Source organism: Microcaecilia unicolor, chromosome 3, assembly GCF_901765095.1.
Source record: "Microcaecilia unicolor chromosome 3, aMicUni1.1, whole genome shotgun sequence".
Taxonomy (NCBI): Eukaryota; Metazoa; Chordata; class Amphibia; order Gymnophiona; family Siphonopidae; genus Microcaecilia; species Microcaecilia unicolor.
The window spans coordinates 197,962,541-197,983,555 of record NC_044033.1 but is presented as its reverse complement, the minus strand read 5'-3'; the positions used below and the strand labels follow the sequence as shown (position 1 = coordinate 197,983,555).

Genomic DNA, 21,015 nt, shown 5'->3' with positions numbered 1-21,015 from the left:
GCAGGAGGATGGAAGGACCAGACTTACCTGCAAATTTGATGTGAAACTTGTTCTCTGGTTTCAGAATCTGAACATACAGGGGACAGTTAGGAGCGAAGTCCTTCACCGCCCAGGCTCTCAGAATGGTTTGGTGATCCTGCGGAGTGAACAAAATTAGTAAAGATCATTTCCTGTCCAAAGGCTGGACTGGAAACACTCACTTCCAAACAGCTGGAGAAGGCATATAATTCCTCACATCTGGACCAGTGACATGCACTTCCTAATAGCTAGTGAAGGCATATAATTCCTCACATCTGGACCAGTGACACTCACTTCCTAACAGCTGGAGAAGGCGTATAATTTCTCACATCTGGACCAGTGACACACACTTCCTAACAGCCTGAGAAGGCATATAATTCCTCACATCTGGGCCAGTGATAAGCAGTTCCTAACAGCTGGAGAAGGTGCATGTTTCCTCACATCTGGAGCAATGCCACACACTTCCTAACCGCTGGAGAAGGGATACATTTCTTGTCTAAAATCTGGACTCTATGAGACTGTGGAAAAAAATTCTACCTTAGATTCATATAGTATGACCACTTTCTGGATATGTATTACCTCACTGTTTAACTATGAATAGCAGAGGATACAGAGACTTCAGGAAAGGAAAAGATTTTAAGTTACTTGGTAGCAATTTATGATGCCAATCCTATATAATAATTCTCACCACCAGCGTTCTAATGTGTGACTGCCTGTGTCCGTGGCTCCTGGAGTTACTGAGCTAGGCTCCGTAGCCAGGCTGACGTCACTCACATCTGATTCCCAGGCAGGGGGAGCAGTAGGGAAACACGCGGAGCAACTTGCTCAGCGTGTTTCCCTACTCCTCCCCCTGCCAGGGAATGAGCTGTCAGCAAGTGGCAGGGAGCGGCACATTAAAAAACAACAAGTGCGACACCGCAGACAGCCATCAGACAACCCCCCCTCGGTGCATCAAGCCCCCCGGCACATCAACAGCCCCCCCCCCCCCCCCGGGCACATCAACCCCCTTGCCACCCGCAGCTGTCACTGGTAGCACTGTCCGGCCGCTGCTGCTTCTCCTGTTGAGCAGCAGTGGCCGCTACAAAAAGAAAAAAAAGCCATAAATGTTTTTAAACATCAAGCATGGCACCACAGACAGCCATCAGGCATTGGCTGTCGGCTCTGCAGCCGCTCCTCCTCTTGCCTCCACGTCACTGCCCCTGGAGTAAAACCCTGGAGGAGCGCAGCGACATGAGAGATGAGAGGAGGAGCGGCTGCAGAGCCGACAGCCAATGCCTGATGGCTGTCTGCGGTGCCGTGCTTGATGTTTAAAAACATTTATTGCTTTTTTTCTTTTTGTAGCGGCCGCTGCTGCTCAACAGGAGAAGCAGCAGCGGCCGGACAGCGTTACCAGTGGCAGCTGCGGGTGGCCAGGGGGTTTGATGCGCGGGGGGGAGGGGAGGGTCGCTGGACATGGGTGGCTGCAGGGAAGGCAGGGGGAGAGCAGGGTCACTGAACATGGGTGGCTGGAGGGGAGGCAGGGGAGAGGGAGGTGGGGAGGGGGTCCTGAGACCAGAGAGGTGGGGGTGGGGAGGGGGGCCCTGCGAGATGGGGGCACACACACTCACTCACTGTCTCTCACATACACACTCTCTGTCTATCACACTCTATCTCACTGCCACACACACACAGTCTCACACACACAGACACTCTGTCTCTCACACACTCTCTCTCTCACACAAACACACACATACTCTGTCTGTCTCTCATTCTCTCTCTGACACACACACTCTATCTCTCACACCCTCCGAGGAAAACCTTGCTAGCGCCCGTTTCATTTCTGTCAGAAACGGGCCTTTTTTACTAGTATATAATGTTTTCGTATCTTGTGGCCACTTTATGGATCTGGATTACCTCACTGTTTAACTAAGAAAAGCAGGGAATACTGTCATTTGACACTGAGACCTTTAGCAAAGGTCGTTTGGGAGCAATGTATGACTCCGAAATATAATAGTTAATCTGATGTTCAAGGGGTGAAGGAGTCCATCACAGAGGCTATAAACTATACAGTGGGGGAAATAAGTATTTGATCCCTTGCTGATTTTGTAAGTTTGCCCACTGACAAAGACATGAGCAGCCCATAATTGAAGGGTAGGTTATTGGTAACAGTGAGAGATAGCACATCACAAATTAAATCCGGAAAATCACATTGTGGAAAGTATATGAATTTATTTGCATTCTGCAGAGGGAAATAAGTATTTGATCCCCCACCAACCAGTAAGAGATCTGGCCCCTACAGACCAGGTAGATGCTCCAAATCAACTCGTTACCTGCATGACAGACAGCTGTCGGCAATGGTCACCTGTATGAAAGACACCTGTCCACAGACTCAGTGAATCAGTCAGACTCTAACCTCTACAAAATGGCCACGAGCAAGGAGCTGTCTAAGGATGTCAGGGACAAGATCATACACCTGCACAAGGCTGGAATGGGCTACAAAACCATCAGTAAGACGCTGGGCGAGAAGGAGACAACTGTTGGTGCCATAGTAAGAAAATGGAAGAAGTACAAAATGACTGTCAATCGACAAAGATCTGGGGCTCCACGCAAAATCTCACCTCGTGGGGTATCCTTGATCATGAGGAAGGTTAGAAATCAGCCTACAACTACAAGGGGGGAACTTGTCAATGATCTCAAGGCAGCTGGGACCACTGTCACCACGAAAACCATTGGTAACACATTACGACATAACGGATTGCAATCCTGCAGTGCCCGCAAGGTCCCCCTGCTCCGGAAGGCACATGTGACGGCCCGTCTGAAGTTTGCCAGTGAACACCTGGATGATGCCGAGAGTGATTGGGAGAAGGTGCTGTGGTCAGATGAGACAAAAATTGAGCTCTTTGGCATGAACTCAACTCGCCGTGTTTGGAGGAAGAGAAATGCTGCCTATGACCCAAAGAACACCGTCCCCACTGTCAAGCATGGAGGTGGAAATGTTATGTTTTGGGGGTGTTTCTCTGCTAAGGGCACAGGACTACTTCACCGCATCAATGGGAGAATGGATGGGGCCATGTACCGTACAATTCTGAGTGACAACCTCCTTCCCTCCGCCAGGGCCTTAAAAATGGGTCGTGGCTGGGTCTTCCAGCACGACAATGACCCAAAACATACAGCCAAGGCAACAAAGGAGTGGCTCAGGAAGAAGCACATTAGGGTCATGGAGTGGCCTAGCCAGTCACCAGACCTTAATCCCATTGAAAACTTATGGAGGGAGCTGAAGATGCGAGTTGCCAAGCGACAGCCCAGAACTCTTAATGATTTAGAGATGATCTGCAAAGAGGAGTGGACCAAAATTCCTCCTGACATGTGTGCAAACCTCATCATCAACTACAGAAGACGTCTGACCGCTGTGCTTGCCAACAAGGGTTTTGCCACCAAGTATTAGGTCTTGTTTGCCAGAGGGATTAAATACTTATTTCCCTCTGCAGAATGCAAATAAATTCATATACTTTCCACAATGTGATTTTCCGGATTTAATTTGTGATGTGCTATCTCTCACTGTTACCAATAACCTACCCTTCAATTATGGGCTGCTCATGTCTTTGTCAGTGGGCAAACTTACAAAATCAGCAAGGGATCAAATACTTATTTCCCCCACTGTATGTATAAATAGTCATTAGTAAAATAAGCTATTCTCCTGTAATAATGAATCTTTTATGTATGCTTTTGTGTTCAAGGTGCCAAATTCCCTATATAAGGGTGTGGCCTTTTTCCACAATTCAGAACATACCTTTCTGCCATTAAGACTTGTATGTTGTTGTTTTTTCCCCCAATATTTTATTGAATAATTTTCAATGAAAACAATAAAACAATGGAACAAGAAAAAGGAAAGAGAAAAAGAGTAATACTGTTAGTATGCAAAATCAAATCAGTAACGGAGGATGGAATAATTTTCAATCAAGAAAAAACCAAAACAAGTGGACAACAAGTCAATTAAAGAGATTGTAGATAAATGTTCAAGTGGTTCCATAACTTCTTTTTGGGTAACACAATACACTGCTTCTCCTCTAATGCAAATTCCATTTTTTTTATATTGTAGAACTGAATTCCACCAGAAGTGAAGGTTGAGCAAGTGAGCGGATTTCCAGTTGAGTAGAATATGCTTTTCAGCAATAGTAAGTAAAATATCCAACAGCTTGGCTTGAGAGGTCGACAAATTTACTTGCTGGCCACTTGATTTGAAAATCACAATTATAGGTGATAAAGAGGGGCATAATTGAACGGGGGCACCCATCTCTAAGGACAGCGCTGCGAAAGGGCGGGGAAACCCGCATTATCGGAACAAGATGGGCATCCATCTTTTGTTTCGATAATACGGTCGGGGACGGCCAAATCTCAACATTTGGGTCGACCTTAGAGATGGTCAACCTAAATGTTGAGATCGACGACCTTAGAGATGGGCGACCTCGGTTTTCGCCGATAATGGAAACCAAAGACGTCTATCTCAAAAACAGCCAAATCCAAGCCCTTTGGTCGTAGGAGGAGCCAGCATTTATAGTGCACTGGTCCCCCTCACATGCCAGGACACCAACCGGGCACCCTAGGGGGCACTGCAATGGATTTCACAAATTGCTCCCAAGTGCATAGCTCCCTTACCTTATATGCTGAGCCCCCCAACCCCCCCCCCCCAAAACCCACTACCCACAACTGTACACCACTACCATAGCCCTTATGGGTGAAGGGGGGCACCTAGATGTGGGTATAGTGGGTTTCTGGTGAGTTTTGGAGGGCTCACATTTACCACCACAAGTTAACAGGTAGGGGGGGATGGGCCTGGGTCTGCCTGCCTGAAGTGCACTGCACCCATTAAAACTGCTCCAGGGATCTGTATACTGCTGCGATGGACCTGAGTATGGCATTTGAGGCTGGCAAAAAAGTATTTTTAAACTTGTTTTTTATGGTGAGAGGGGGTTAGTGACCACTGGGGAAGTAAGGGAAGGTCATTCCCAATTCCCTCCAGTGGTCATCTGGTCAGTTCAGGCACCTTTTTGAGTCTTGGTCGCAAGAAAAAATGGACCAAGTAAAGCCAGCCAAGTGCTCGTCAGGGACGCCCTTAAGTAGATAGATAGATTATCGGCCGAGGACAGCCATCTCTTAATCACGCCCCAGTCCTGCCTTCGCTACCCTGCCGACACGCCCCTGTGAACTTTGGCCATCCCTGCGATGGAAAGCAGTTGCAGACGGCCAAAATCGGCTTTCGATTATGCCGATTTGGGCGGCCTTGCGAGAACGACGCCCATCTCCCGATTTGTGTCGAAAGATGGCGTCCTTCTCTTTCGAAAATAAGCGTGAAAGTATATTCCATTTGGAGCATTTTTTGAATTACGGGCCAAATTGATTGCCAGAATTTGAGTACAAAATGACACTCATATAACATATGAAGAAGAGCTCCTGTCTTTTGATAACAGTGCCAGCATTTGCTAACTTACGAGGAGTCCAGTTGACCCTGTGATAAAAAAAAGTACATAGACTGAAGAATTGATGCCGAAGACAACGGCCTCAAGATTTTTGACCAAAAAAAGGACCATTGGACATCAGTAAGGGATTGATCCATGTCCGTTTGCCAGTTGGCTTGAAGAACTGTGTTGAAATTGAAGGAGTATTTTATCAATATCTTGTAAATCCGTGATGCAGTATGACCTTTGGCGATTAAGGAGTGAGCAGTGTCAAATAATGAAAGCTGTAGTGTGGACAGCAGAGAGAATGATGGACAGGCAGCAATACTATGAGTCAGTGGCTTAGCTACAGGTGGGCCTGGGTGGGCCAGGGCCCACCCAAAATTGTGACACTTGCTGTAGCTGGTGGGGATCCCCAAACCTTGCCATGCTGGAAATTTTCTCTCCTTGGGCAGCCAGTGCTCTTCCAAATGTCAGCCAGCAGCACTTGCCTTGAGCTGACACAGACTGGCGCTTCTGCACATGCTCAGTTTTCACACATGCAAAAGCTCTGAGCATGCACGGCCTGCCAGCAGCAGCATCAGTTTGAGGCAAGTGCTGCCGGCTGCCGTTTGGAAGAGTGCTGGCTGCCTGAGGAGGAGGAGGAAATCTTCAGCTGACAGGGTTTTGGGGATCCCCGCCAGCTCAAGTATTTAATATTTGGGGTTTTTGGGCAAGGAGGGGTGGAGAGATGAGAAAACCGGAGGGGGACCGGGGGGGGGGGGTGAATTCCATGCCCGCCCACCTTGGGCTCTGGCCCACCCAAAATTGGCCATCTAGCTACGCCCCTCCTATGAGTTATCTGTAACCACTTGAAATATGCAGAAGAAGGTAAGGAAAATTTTTCCTTAAGATCAGTAAATGGTCGAAAGGACTTATCTGGATGAAGTACATCAAAAAGAGTCTTTATTCCCTTGTCAATCCACTCTTTCCAATAGAAGGGAAGTTTGTTAATTCATACATATGGATTGTACCATAATGACATATACAAAGATTTTGAAACAGGCACAGCAAGAAATGTATCTAATTCAAGAAGTGATTTCACAGTGGCTGAGAGTATAGGATCTATATTCTGGGAAGAAAACACCTCCAGTGTCCTTTGTACCTTTTAATTTTCTAATAGCAATTTTGGGAGTTTTATTTTTCCATAGTAGAGGAGTGTGGTAGCCGTGTTAGTCCACTCTTAAGGTTATCAATAGAAATCAAACAAAATAAAACATGGAAAAGAAAATAAGATGATACCGACCCACCCCCATCCTCCCACCCTGTCAGACTGTCATAGTAATGCTTGAATGTTTTCACTTATATACACTGTCAGCTAGCACATTTGCTTATTTCCGATCTGACGAAGAAGGGCAACCTTGGAAAGCTAATCAAGAAATGTATTAAGTTATGTCCAATAAAAAAGGTATCATCTTATTTTCTTTTCCATGTTTTATTTTGTTTGATTTCTATTTTTCCATAGAAAAGCATTTAACAACTTACCTAGCTGTGAAACAAAAGAAGGAGGAAAGGTCAGGGGAAGCATACTAAGAATGTAGTTAATCTTAGGAGATATCATCATCTTAATTGTTTCTAGACGGCCCCACCAAGATAGAGAAAGAGGGTGCCAAGAGTGTAAAAGCTGTTTGAGAAACTTTAATATTATTTCTTTATTATAATCAATGGTGTCTGCCAGAGAGGTATACAAATCTATTCCTAAATATCTAAGCTTAGGGTTAGCCCAAACCAATCCAAATGAGCTAAACTAATCAGTTTTGGAGGCCGTACCTTGCGAAGGATGTAAAAAGAATTGAAGCGGTGCAATGAAAAGGGATTTGCGTTACAAGATGTATGAGGAGAGACTTGATGACCTGAACATGTATACTCTGGAAGAAAGGAAAAACAGGGGTGATATGATACAGACGTTCAAATATTTGAAAAGTATTAATCCGCAAACGAACCTTTTCCGGAGGTGCGAAGGCAGTAGAACGAGAGGACATGAAATGAGATTGAAGGGGGGCAGACTCAAGAAAAATGTCAGGAAGTATTTTTTCACGGAGAGAGTAGTGGATGCTTGGAATGCCCTCCCGCGGGAGGTGGTGGAAATGAAAATGGTAACAGAATTCAAACATGCGTGGGATAAACATAAAGGAATCCTGTTCAGAAGGAATGGATCCTAAGGAGCTTAGCCGAGATTGGGTGGCAGAGCCGGTGGCGGGAGGTGGGGATAGTGCCGGGCAGACTTATACGGTCTGTGCCAGAGCCGGTGGTGGGAGGCCGGGCTGGTGGTTGGGAGGCGGGGATAGTGCTGGGCAGACTTACACGGTCTGTGCCCTGAAAAGGACAGGTACAAATCAAGGTAAGGTATACACAAAAAGTAGCACATATGAGTTTATCTTGTTGGGCAGACTGGATGGACCATGCAGGTCTTTTTCTGCCGTCATCTACTATGTTACTATGTATATGTAATGTGTGAGAGAGCATACGAGTTTAGTGGGAGAAGCTCAGTCTTTTGTTGGTTAACTTTGTACCCTGAAAAATGAGAGAATGTATTGATAATATTGAAGAGTGCAGGGATTGAGTCATAAGGATTAGAGACATATAAAAGAACGAGCACTTAATTTCAAGATCCTTATAAGCAATACCTTTAATATTACAGCAAAAGAAGGTTCAAGCGCTATATTAAAAAGATATGGAGAGAGTGGACAGCCTTGTCTAGTTCCTCGCTTAAAAGAGATTTTTTGTGATAGTGAATTATTTGTAAGAATTCTAGCTGTGGGATTGGCATACAAAATTCTGATTTTATTTATAAATTCCGAGGGACAACCAAACCATTCTAGAAGAAGGAACAGGCAGTCCCATTCTACCCGATCGAAAGCTTTTTCTGCATCGAGAGATAGAGCTACCAAGGGTTCATCATGGGAGTTTGCCGAATGGGAAATATGAAGAAAGAGACGTGTGTTATCACTAATGAGTCTACCTGGCATTGAATCCAACTTGATCGGGACTTATAACTTTTGAGATAATTTGTTTAATTCTGTTGGCAAGAATTTTAGCATATAATTTGTAATTTACATTTAGTAGGGAGATAGGACAATAATTAGAAACTAGCATGGGATCTTTATTTGGTTTTGGTATAACAGTAATAATTGCTTCAGAGAGAAGAGAACCAGAGGCACCATCTGGAGTTAGAGCACATGAGAGAATTATATGTGAGAGATCTAACTTGAAGATTTTTTTATGTTTAATTTCTTTATTGATTTTCATTTAACACACAAAGATACAATCTTTGATCAGATATACCAATTCTTCAATAACATTCTTCAAGAAGAAACATTGTATTAATATGAAAATAAATTATTGGTTTTAACAGTCTACAATTGAGAGAGAAAATCCAGTAATATACCAAAGGAAGTTGGCCTTATATTCTTAGTTCTGCCAAAGGAAATTGAGCAGGAGTTTATGCCTATCAATTGAACCGCTTCACATCTGATTCTCCTCCTTATTACTTTGCATATTGAGAAAGTTTCGCAACTGTTCTGGTTCAAAGACAACATATCTCTTATCTTTAAAAAGTACTAAGCATCTGCAAGGAAATCTCAATTGAAAACGAGCATTTATCCCAATGGATTCTTGTTTCATATCCAGAAACTTCATCCTTCTCTATTGTGTCCAGATAGAAATATCAGGAAATATTGAAACTTTGCTTCCTTTAAATTCAGGACGAATATTCTTAAAATAAAGTCTTAATAAAGCTTCTTTATCTTGAAGAAATACAAATGTAACAATTAAGGTTGCTCTAGTTTCAATTTCCTCTTTAGAATGTTCCAGAAAGTCCAATGTTTCTATTAAGTTATCTTGTTATATTGGAACATTTTGTTGTTGTTTTAATTTTGTTTCTAAGTAATAAAGTCTCTGTATAACTTGAAGATTTTATAGAATTCTATTGGAATACCATCAGGGCCTGGGGGGGGGGGATTCCTTAATTGTTGTATAAAATTCTTGTTCTGAAATTGGTTTCTTGAGTGATTCTATATCAGTATGAGACCACTTGGGACCTTTAAGGGTAGATAGGAATTCAAATGCCTTATTTTGAGTGTTCATTGATTCAGATTGATAGAGATTAGAGTAGAAGTCATGAAAGGCTTTGGAAACCGCAGAGGTAGAAGTAGCAATAGCTTGATTGGGTAATTTGATAGCAGAGATTTGGACTTTGAGTCTTTTTCTTTTGAGATAATTTGCCAATAGGGTACTACTCTTATCTTTTTCAGCATAATATTTAGAATGGATATCAAAAATTTGTTGTCCAGCTTTAAGACTAAGTAATTTATTCAATTTATATTTTAATTTATACAGGGAATTAAGCAAGGAGGCATGACCCAATCTTATATACTCAGATTCTGTATCTTTAATTTGTGATTCAAGTTCGGAAATCTGAATTTTTTCTTGCTTAGCTTTGTAAGATGCCAAGGAGATAATTTCGCCTCTTAATCCAGCTGTAAAAGCTTCCCACTCTAAAATAGGGTTAGTAGAAGAGGGGGTGTTAATTTGAAAAAATTGCTCAATAAAAGATCTAATTTTCACAAGAACGTCCTCAGTTCCCAACAGTCTCCAAAATGGTGATTTTCTAGGAGCCATTTCTGTCCAGTTTAATATTAAAGAGACTGGAGCGTGATCTGAAACTACTATAGGAGAAATGGAGAAGGATTTAATAGATTCTACTAATGAACTGGAGATCAAAAAGTAGTCAAGCCTAGAAAAACTTTTATGTGGAGCTGAGAAGAAAGTAAAATCTTTAGAAGTAGGATTACATAGGGGCTCATTTTCAAAGCACTTAGACTTACAAAGTTCCATAGGTTACAATGGAACTTTGTGCTTTGAAAATACGCCTCATAGTCTCCATGGATCCATAAGGTGCAATTGTTCCATAAATGAATGTAAAGTGATGGAGGATTTGGAGGGAGACAACTTGGTTTGTGAGTGTCTATCAAGGAGATAATCCAAGGGGATATTAAAGTCTCCAACCATAATGATGGGAATAGGGTCTTGAGATTGAACAATTTGAAAGAGATTGGAAAAGAAGTCTGGAGAGTCAATGTTAGGAGCATAAATGTTAACTAGCAGCACTGGTGCATTGTTGATAGAAGCTTTAACAATTAACCATCTAACATCAGGATCTATGTGTTGATCTAGTATAGATGCAGTGCCGTAGCGAGGGTGGCTGACACCCAGGGCAGGTTGCCACTGCGCACCCCCCCCCCCCCCGGAGCGCATTCTTACCACTGACGTAGGAAAGGGGACGGGTGGGAGGGCCGCTCCGCCCTGAGTGCATGTTGCTGGAAGCTGCGTCGGCTCCGCTGGTTCCCTGCTCTCTCTGCCCTGGAACAGGAAGTAACCTGTTCTGGGGCAGAGAGAGCAGGGAACCAGGGGAGCCGACACCCCCCCCAGCGGCGTGCACCTGGGGCGGACCGCCCCACCACCCCCCTTCCTACGCCACTGTATAGATGGGTTACAATCTTTACTAAATAAAATTGAGACACCGTTTCTTCTGCCATGGGCAGGGGAATCTATTGAGGAGGAGATCCAATTACATTGCTTAATGAATTGTGAAGTGTTTGGGGAGTGTGTTTCTTGAAGAAAAATAATTTCTGGTTTCAGTTTTTTGAGATATATAAGAACCTTCTTTCTTTTAATAGGGTGCCTTAGACCATTTACATTCCATGTTACAAAATTAATAGGTAAATTAGAAAAATTTTGAGACATTGAGGCAGTGGCGTAGCTAGGGTAGTTGACACCTGGGGCCGGTCATTTTTTAACACCCCCCCCCCCCCCAAATCCAGTACTAGGCGTACCGAGAATACAAAACACTCAGGACCTATAGAGCAATTCTACCATACCATAAACAGTAATTTGTACGAGTCACACAAGGAAAAGGAAAGCATCTTAAACACTACAGTGAGCACCAGAACATCAATTCACCTATTGTAAAACGAAACCAGACAGAATAGTACAGATTGTCGATCCTGCACAGTCAATGCCAACTGAAAGCCATGTCTTTTTCACAAACACAGATACATCCTAATCCACTATAGAATAAGTAATCATAAACTTTCTATTTAGACAAAAATTAAACTGAACCCCCGATGCCAGACTCTGCATACAATGCAACACCACAGAAACAGAAAATGTCCCCTAGTACTGTGCAAAATATAAAGACAGCAGATGTAAATTTGAAAAAACTAACAAATACCAATCACCACTTTACAAATTAACAAATAGAAATAAAACAAATACAGAAAATAAAATAATACCATTTTATTGGACTAATACATTTGGCTTCCAGAGGCCAAAATCTCCTTCCTCAGGTCAATACAGTATAGTACTGTTACAGTATCCTATCCTGACCTGAGGAAGGGGGTTTTCTTCTCTGAAAGTTAAGTCGAAATGTATTAAAATTAGTCCAATAAAAAGATTACCTTATTTACATGTTCTATTTATAAATATTTATTAACACAGCTACAATACTATATCCTAAAGCAAAAAAATAAAAATATATATTTTATTTACAGTTTGTCGTCTCTGGTTTCTGCTTTCCTCATCTTCTTTTCACTGTCTTCCTTCCATCCAGCATCTGTCTTCGCTCTCTGCCATCCAGAGTTTGCCCTCTCTAATGTCCCTTCCATCCACTGTCTGTCCTCTCTCTCTGCCCCTTCCATTCATTGTCTGCCCTCTCTCTCTCTGCCCCTTCCATCCACTGTCTGCCCTCTATTTCTGCCCCTTCCATCCACCATCTGCCCCAGGCTGCCCTCTTTCTCTCTCCCCCTTCCACCCACCATCTGCCCTTTCTCTCTGCCCCTTCAATCCGTCTGCCCTCCCTCTCCCATCCATCCAGGGTCTGCCCTCCCTCACACTCCCCACTTCCATCCAGGGTCTGTCCCCTCTCTCTCTGCCCGCTCTTTTCAGCCCCCTTCATCCACCACATGCCTTGCATCCCCCTTTTTCAGCCCCAGACCCATTCTCCCACCTGCCCCAGGCATGGATCCATTTTCCCTCCTGCCCCCTTGTCAGACCCCTGTCACAGCTTCAAACCCCTTCTCCCTCCCCAGTCCCCTTCTCCCCTCTAAACTCCGCCACCCTCCCAATCCCCTTCTCCCTGAGCACCCCTCTAAGCTCCCCCACCCTCCCGAATCCCCTTCTCCCCTCTGAGCACCCAGTGACCCCTCTAGGCTCCCCCACCCTCCCCAATCCCCTGCTCCCCTAAGCACCCCTCTAAGCTCACCCACCCTCCCCAATCCCCTTCTCCCCTGAGCACCCCTCTAGGCTCTCCCACCCTCCCCAATCCCCTTCTCCCCTGAGCACCCCTCTAGGCTCACTCACCCTCCCCAATCCCCTGCTCCCCTGAGCACCCCTCTAGGCTCTCCCACCCTCACCAATCCCCTTCTCCCCTCTGAGCTTCCCCCTCCCCCGAGCCGGTCCCGTTCTGTGCCCCCTCCGTTGAGAGCCGACAGCTCTCGTCTCCTGCCGCTACCCTGCTTTTTTTTTTTAATCCATTGCAGCGACGCAGGCAGCGCTTCCCATCTGCCCTGTGAAGGAGAAAATCGCGTCGCTGGTGTCGGGCCTTCCCTCATTGTGTCCCGCCCTCGAGGAAATAGGAAGTTACCTCAGAAGAGGGAGGGACACAACGAGGGAAGGCCCGACGCCAGCGACGCGATTTTCTCCTTCACAGGGCAGACGGGAAGCGCTGCCTAGCGTCGCTGCAATGGATTAAAAAAAAAAAAGCAGGGAAGCGGCAGGAGACAAGAGCTGTTGGCTCTCGATGGAGCACCCCCCACCCACCGACACCCGGGGCGGACCGCCCCCACCGCCCCGCCCTTGCTACGCCACTGCATTGAGGGGCATAATCGAAAGTGGGCACCCATTTCCATGGGCGGCCATGCGAAGGGGCAGGACAAACCGTATTTTCGAAAAAAGATGGGCACCCATCTTTTTTTCGATAATACGGGTTGTGCGGGGCAAATGGCTAGGATTTGGGCATTTTTGAGCTGGGCACTATTGGTTTTCAGCGATAATGGAAACCGAAGGTGCCCAGCTCAAAACCGAACAAATCCAAGGCATTGGGTCATGGGAGGGGCCAGGATTCGTAGTGCACTGGGCCCCCTCACATGCCAGGACACCAACTGGGCACCCTAGGGGGCACTTTTACAAATTAAAAAAACACATTGAAATAGCTGCCAGGTGCATAGCACCCTCCCTTGTGTGCTGAGCCCCCCCAAATCCCCCCCAAAACCCACTGCCCACAAGTCTACACCATTACCATAGCCCTAAGGGGTGAAGGGGAGCACCTACATGTGGGTATAGTGGATTTGGGTTTTTTTTTGGAGGGCTCAACATTAACCACCACAAGTGTAACAGGTAGGGGGGATGGGCCTGGGTCCACCTGCCTGAAGTCCACTGCACCCACTAACAACTGCTCCAGGGACCTGCATACTGCTGTGATGGAGCTGGGTATGGCATTAGAGGCTGGCAAAAAATGTTGTAAGTTGTTTTTTTTTTTTGGTGGGAGGGGGTTAGTGACCACTGGGGGAGTCAGGGGTGGTCATCCCCAATTCCCTCCAGTGGTCATCTGGTCATTTAGGGCACTTTTTTGGAACTTGTTCATGAAAAAAAAGGGGTCCAAAAAAGTGACCTAAATTCTCGCTAAAAACGCCCAATTTTTTTCAATTATCGGCCGATAAACACGCCCCAGTCCCGCCTTCACCATGCCTCCGGCACGCCCCCATCAACTTTGGCCGTTTCCGCAACGGAGTGCAGTTGCAGCCACCCAAAATTGGCTTTCGATTATACCAATTTGGGCGCCTTTGCGAGATGGGCGCCCATCTCCCGATTTGGGTCGAAATATGGGCGCCCATCACTTTCGAAAATAAGCTGGATAGTGAATTATAAGATGAAAAGAGAGAGTGACTTAGAGGTCCACAGCAGAACAGGAAGGTATTAGCAAAATTGCAAGAGCATACTGAACCAGGAGAAAACAAGACCGACATGAGGCACTAAATCAATAGTTCCACCAATAGAATGAAAAGTGAAAGAGTGAGACTGAGAGTAGGGATGAGAGTACACTTAAAGAATTCCCTGCATTATACATCTAGAAGAAAAAAAAATACAGAATTATATGCCAATGGAAAAGTAACGGTAGTCTCAAATTATACAGTTTGCCACACAGAAGCATGAAAAATATAAAATAAGACACCTAAAGCATGATAGGCAGCAACATAAAATGGGAAAGTCAGAGAATAAGGTTGAAACATGAGGAGCCGATGAAATGTCTGATAAAGCAGATAAATCTGCATAATAGAAAAGTTAGACTTTAATTGAAGAAATCAGAGCGATTAGTTATTATACAGTATGCAAGGTAACTCTTAAATAAAGTACGTTACTGAACATCAACAAAAGAGAAAGACTCGATTTAAGTAACTATGAGGAATGCGAGCATATTACAGGAAGAAATACACTTTAGGTATACATATCAAGATAATTTAACCATAGTTGTAAACCTTTGCAAGTTAGCATAATAAAAGTGTGACTCAGCGCGATAACATTCAGACATACTACTATTACTACGACTACTACTTATCATTTCTAAAGCGCTACTAGACATATGCAGCGCTGTACACTTGAACATGAAGAGACAGTCCCTGCTCGACAGAGCTTACAATCTAATTACTATGTACTACAGAGAGCACATAACTTTTAAACAAAGAAACGGAAAGTAATTACGTGTCCATTCTCCGAGGACAAGCAGGCTGCTTGTTCTCACTGATGGGTGACGTCCACGGCAGCCCCTCCAATCGGAATCTTCACTAGCAAAGTCCTTTGCTAGCCCTCGCGCGCCCGCGCGCACCGCGCATGCGCGGCCGTCTTCCCGCCCGAAACCGGCTCGAGCCGGCCAGTCTTCTTTTGTCCGCACTCGGTACGGTCGTATTTTTCGCCGTGTCGAGCCCCGGAGAGTCGACCTCGCGCGTCCATATTGTTGAACGTGTTTTTTCTTCGGAAAAGCTTTTCTTCTACTCGGGAAGTGCTCCGGAACCCCTCCACCGGGTTCCGTTTCAATCCTCCCCGTATTTCCAGCTTTTGGCCCCGATAAGTTTTCTTTCGTCGTCGGGGTAGGCCTCTTTTCGGCCTCGGTCGAGATTTTCTCCCTCTAAAGTTTTTGGTGCTCTTTTTCCGTCATTTCGGACTTTGATTTCGCCGGCGTGATTTTTCCGCCCATGACATCGAAGCCTTCCAGCGGCTTCAAGAAGTGCACCCAGTGCGCCCGGGTTATCTCGCTCACTGATCGACACTCGTCGTGTCTTCAGTGTCTGGGGGCCGAGCACCGCCCTCAGAACTGTAGTCTGTGTTCCCTGCTTCAAAGGCGGACTCAGGTAGCGAGACTAGCCCAGTGGAACGTTTTGTTCTCGGGCTCTTCGTCGGCATCGGCACCGGGATCTTCGAGTGCATCGACGTCGTCAGCGTCCAGACCATCTTCCTCGGCCGCCCTTGCATCGAGTGCATCGAGGCATCGGGCCTCTGCATCGGCGCCGAGACATCGGATAGCTGCATCGACGCCGGTGGTACCGGGACCTCGTCTGCTGATGTCGTCGGACGGTGGTGCATCGTCAGGAGTGCAGGTGAGGGCTGTCCATTCCCCTGCTGGTGGCGGTGAGCCTTCGGGTGGGTCTCCTCCCACCCTGAGGGCTCCTGCGGTACAGCCCCCCCGAGACCGACCTTCTTCGGCCTCGGCCCCGAGGAAGCGACGGATGGATTCTACGTCCTCCTCGTCGGTGCCGGGGAGCTCCGGTGACATGCTTCGGAAGAAGTCGAAGAAGCATCGACACCGGTCTCCTCCCCGCGTCGGCACCGAGAGCTCTGGGTCGCCGAGGGATTCGGCACCCAGCAGGCATCGGCACCGAGAGGACCGCTCACCCTCTGTCCAAGAGGTGTCGATGCGCTCCACTCTGGACAGCCCGGAACAGCCTCCTCGCCCGGAACAGGTCCTGACGTCGACGCCTGCATCGACCTCACAGCCTTTCTCTGCAGCCGCTCTAAACGAGAGCCTCCGGGCCGTTCTCCCAGAGATTCTGGGAGAGCTGTTGCGCCCTACCCCTCCGGTACCGGCGGTGCTTGCGCCTCCGGTACCGTCGAGCGTGGCGCCGGCTGGCCCATCGCCCAGGTTGAGGTCCCCGACGTCGGTACCGCGTGCGGTGCCGGCAGCGGCCACCTCCCAGGAAGGCTCCCCGACTACGTCGGCGGAGGGAGCTTCGCCGATGCGGGCGAGGGAGTCTACCTCTCGACGCCCCCATCGTGGACGTGGCTCCACTGAGTCGAGCAGGGCGAGGTTGCAGACACAGGTTCGTGAACTTGTGTCTGACACCGAGGGTGAGGCCTCGTGGGAGGAAGAGGAAGATCCTAGATATTTCTCTGACGAGGAGTCTGAGGGTCTTCCTTCTGATCCCACTCCCTCTCCTGAAAGACAGCTTTCTCCTCCCGAGAGTCTGTCTTTTGCTTCCTTTGTCCGGGAGATGTCTACGGCCATCCCCTCCCGGTGGTTGTGGAGGACGAGCCCAGGGCTGAAATGTTTGAGCTCCTGGACTATCCTTCTCCACCTAAGGAAGCGTCCACCGTTCCCTTGCACCATGTCCTAAAAAAGACATTGCTTGCGAACTGGACGAAACCCTTAACTAATCCCCACATTCCCAAGAAGATCGAGTCCCAGTACCGGATCCATGGGGACCCAGAGCTGATGCGCACTCAGTTGCCTCACGACTCTGGAGTTGTGGATTTGGCCCTAAAGAAGGCTAAGAGTTCTAGGGAACATGCTTCGGCGCCCCCGGGCAAGGACGCTAGAACCTTAGACTCCTTTGGGAGGAAGGCCTACCATTCCTCTATGCTCGTGTCCAAGATCCAGTCTTACCAGCTCTACACGAGCATACACATGCGGAACAATGTGCGGCAGTTGGCGGGCTTGGTTGATGCTCTTCCCCCTGAGCAAGCCAAGCCTTTTCAGGAGGTGGTCAGGCAGCTGAAGGCGTGCAGAAAATTCCTGGCCAGAGGAGTTTATGACACTTTTGATGTTGCGTCCAGGGCCGCTGCTCAAGGTGTGGTGATGCGCAGGCTCTCATGGCTGCGTGCCGCCGACCTGGAAAATAGAATCCAGCAGCGGATTGCGGACTCGCCTTGCCGTGCGGACAACATTTTTGGCGAAAAAGTCGAACAGGTGGTAGAGTCTCTCCACCAGCGGGACACCGCATTCGACAAATTCGCCCGCCGGCAGCCTTCAGCTTCTACCTCTACAGGTAGACGATTTTTCGGGGGAAGGAAGACTGTTCCCTACTCTTCTGGCAAGCGTAGGTACAATCCTCCTTCCCGACAGCCTGCGGCCCAGGCTAAGCCCCAGCGCGCTCGCTCTCGTCAGCAGCGTGCGACTCAGCAAGGCCCCGCGGCTCCCCAGCAAAAGCAAGGGGCGAGCTTTTGACTGGCTCCAGCAGAGCATAGCCGACATCCAAGTGTCCGTGCCGGGCGACCTGCCAGTCGGAGGGAGGTTGAAAGCTTTTCACCAAAGGTGGCCTCTCATAACCTCCGATCAGTGGGTTCTGCAAATAGTCCGGCAGGGGTACACCCTCAATTTGACCTCAAAACCTCCAAATTGTCCTCCGGGAGCTCAGTCTTACAGCTTCCAACACAAGAGGGTACTTGCAGAGGAACTCTCCGCCCTTCTCAGCGCCAATGCGGTCGAGCCCGTGCCATCCGGGCAAGAAGGGCTGGGATTCTATTCCAGGTACTTCCTTGTGGAAAAGAAAACAGGGGGGATGCGTCCCATCCTAGACCTAAGGGCCCTGAACAAATATCTCGTAAAAGAAAAGTTCAGGATGCTTTCCCTGGGCACCCTTCTCCCCATGATTCAGCAAAACGATTGGCTATGCTCTCTGGACTTGAAGGATGCCTACACACATATCCCGATACTGCCAGCTCACAGACAGTATCTGCGATTTCAGTTGGGCACACGCCACTTCCAGTACTGTGTGCTACCCTTTGGGCTCGCCTCTGCGCCCAGGGTGTTCACAAAGTGCCTAGCTGTGGTAGCAGCGGCACTTCGCAGGCTGGGAGTACACGTGTTCCCATATCTCGACGATTGGCTGGTAAAGAGCACGTCCGAGGCAGGAGCCCTGCAGTCCATGCAGATGACTATTCGCCTTCTGGAGCTACTGGGGTTTGTGATAAATTACCCAAAGTCCCATCTTCTTCCAGTGCAGAACCTCGAATTCATAGGAGCTCTGCTGGATTCTCGGACGGCTCGCGCCTATCTCCCAGAGACGAGAGCCAACAACTTGCTGTCCCTCGTCTCCCGGGTGCGAGCGTCCCAGCAGATCACAGCTCGGCAGATGTTGAGATTGCTGGGCCACATGGCCTCCACAGTTCATGTGACTCCCATGGCCCGCCTTCACATGAGATCTGCTCAATGGACCCTAGCCTCCCAGTGGTATCAGGCCGCTGGGGGTCTAGAGGACGTGATCCACCTGTCCACGAGTTTTCTCGAATCCCTGTATTGGTGGACGATTTGGACCAATTTGACTCTGGGACGTCCCTTCCAAATTCCTCAGCCACAAAAAGTGCTGACCACGGATGCGTCTCTCCTGGGATGGGGAGCTCATGTCGATGGGCTCCACACTCAAGGAAGCTGGTCCCTCCAGGAACGCGATCTACAGATCAATCTTCTGGAGTTACGAGCGATCTGGAACGCTCTGAAGGCTTTCAGAGATCGGCTGTCCCACCAAATTATTCAAATTCAGACAGACAACCAGGTTGCCATGTATTATGTAAACAAGCAGGGGGGCACCGGATCTCGCCCCCTGTGTCAGGAAGCCGTCAGCATGTGGACCTGGGCTCGCCGGAACGGCATGGTGCTCCACGCCACATATCTGGCAGGCGTAAACAACAGTCTGGCCGACAGGTTGAGCAGGATTATGCAACCTCACGAGTGGTCGCTCAACTCCCGAGTGGTGCGCCAGATCTTCCAAGCGTGGGGCACCCCCTTGGTGGATCTCTTCGCATCTCGAGTGAACCACAAAGTCCCTCAGTTCTGTTCCAGGCTTCAGGCCACCGGCAGACTGGCGTCGGATGCCTTCCTCCTCGATTGGGGGGAGGGCCTGCTGTATGCTTATCCTCCCATTCCTCTGGTGGGGAAGACTTTGTTGAAACTCAAGCAAGACCGAGGCACCATGATCCTGATTGCTCCTTTTTGGCCGCGTCAGATCTGGTTCCCTCTTCTTCTGGAGTTATCCTCCGAAGAACCGTGGAGATTGGAGTGTTTTCCGACCCTCATCACGCAGGACGAAGGGGCTCTTCTGCATCCCAACCTCCGGTCCCTGGCTCTCACGGCCTGGATGTTGAGGGCGTAGACTTTGCCTCTTTGGGTCTGCCAGAGGGTGTCTCCCGCATCTTGCTTGCTTCCAGGAAAGACTCCACTAAGAGAAGTTACTTCTTTCTTTGGAGGAGGTTTGCCGTCTGGTGTGACAGCAAGGCCCTAGATCCTCGCTCTTGTCCTACACAGACCCTGCTTGAATACCTTCTGCACTTGTCTGAGTCTGGTCTCAAGACCAACTCTGTAAGAGTTCACCTTAGTGCAATCAGTGCATACCATTACCATGTGGAAGGTAAGCCGATCTCAGGACAGCCTTTAGTTGTTCGCTTTATGAGAGGTTTGCTTTTGTCAAAGCCCCCTGTCAAGCCTCCTACAGTGTCATGGGATCTCAATGTCGTTCTCACCCAGCTGATGAAACCTCCTTTTGAGCCACTGAATTCCTGCCATCTGAAGTACTTGACCTGGAAGGTCATTTTCTTGGTGGCAGTTACTTCAGCTCGTAGAGTCAGTGAGCTTCAGGCCCTGGTAGCCCAGGCCCCTTACACCAAATTTCATCATAACAGAGTAGTCCTCCGTACTCACCCTAAGTTTCTGCCAAAGGTCGTGTCGGAGTTCCATCTGAACCAGTCAATTGTCTTGCCAACATTCTTTCCCCGTCCTCATTCCTGCCCTGCTGAACGTCAGCTGCACACTTTGGACTGCAAGAGAGCATTGGCCTTCTACTTGGAGCGGACACAGCCCCACAGACAGTCCGCCCAATTGTTTGTTTCTTTTGACCCCAATAGGAGGGGAGTGGCTGTAGGGAAACGCACCATATCCAATTGGCTAGCAGATTGCATTTCCTTCACTTACGCCCAGGCGGGGCTGGCTCTTGAGGGTCATGTCACGGCTCATAATGTTAGAGCCATGGCTGCGTCGGTAGCCCACTTGAAGTCAGCCTCCATTGAAGAAATTTGCAAAGCTGCGACGTGGGCTTCTGTCCACACATTCACATCCCATTACTGCCTGCAGCAGGATACCCGACGCGACAGTCGGTTCGGGCAGTCAGTTCTTCAGAACCTGTTTGGGCTTTAGGATCCAACTCCACCCCCCGAGGGCCCTGTTTGTTCTGTTCCAGGCTGCACTCTCAGTTAGTTGGTAAAT

The 21,015-nt window shown here is 48.0% G+C and overlaps 1 protein-coding gene across 1 annotated transcript in view; it reads right to left on the bottom strand.

Moving 5' to 3' along the window:
* The window catches only part of LOC115464322 (potassium channel subfamily T member 2-like), a 197,227-nt gene that overhangs the window by 79,432 nt on the left and 96,780 nt on the right, over window positions 1-21,015 (bottom strand). The window contains exon 14 of the mRNA XM_030194710.1: window positions 28-136. Coding sequence (XP_030050570.1) covers window positions 28-136 — 109 coding nt within the window. The remainder of the gene's footprint in view (window positions 1-27; window positions 137-21,015) is intronic.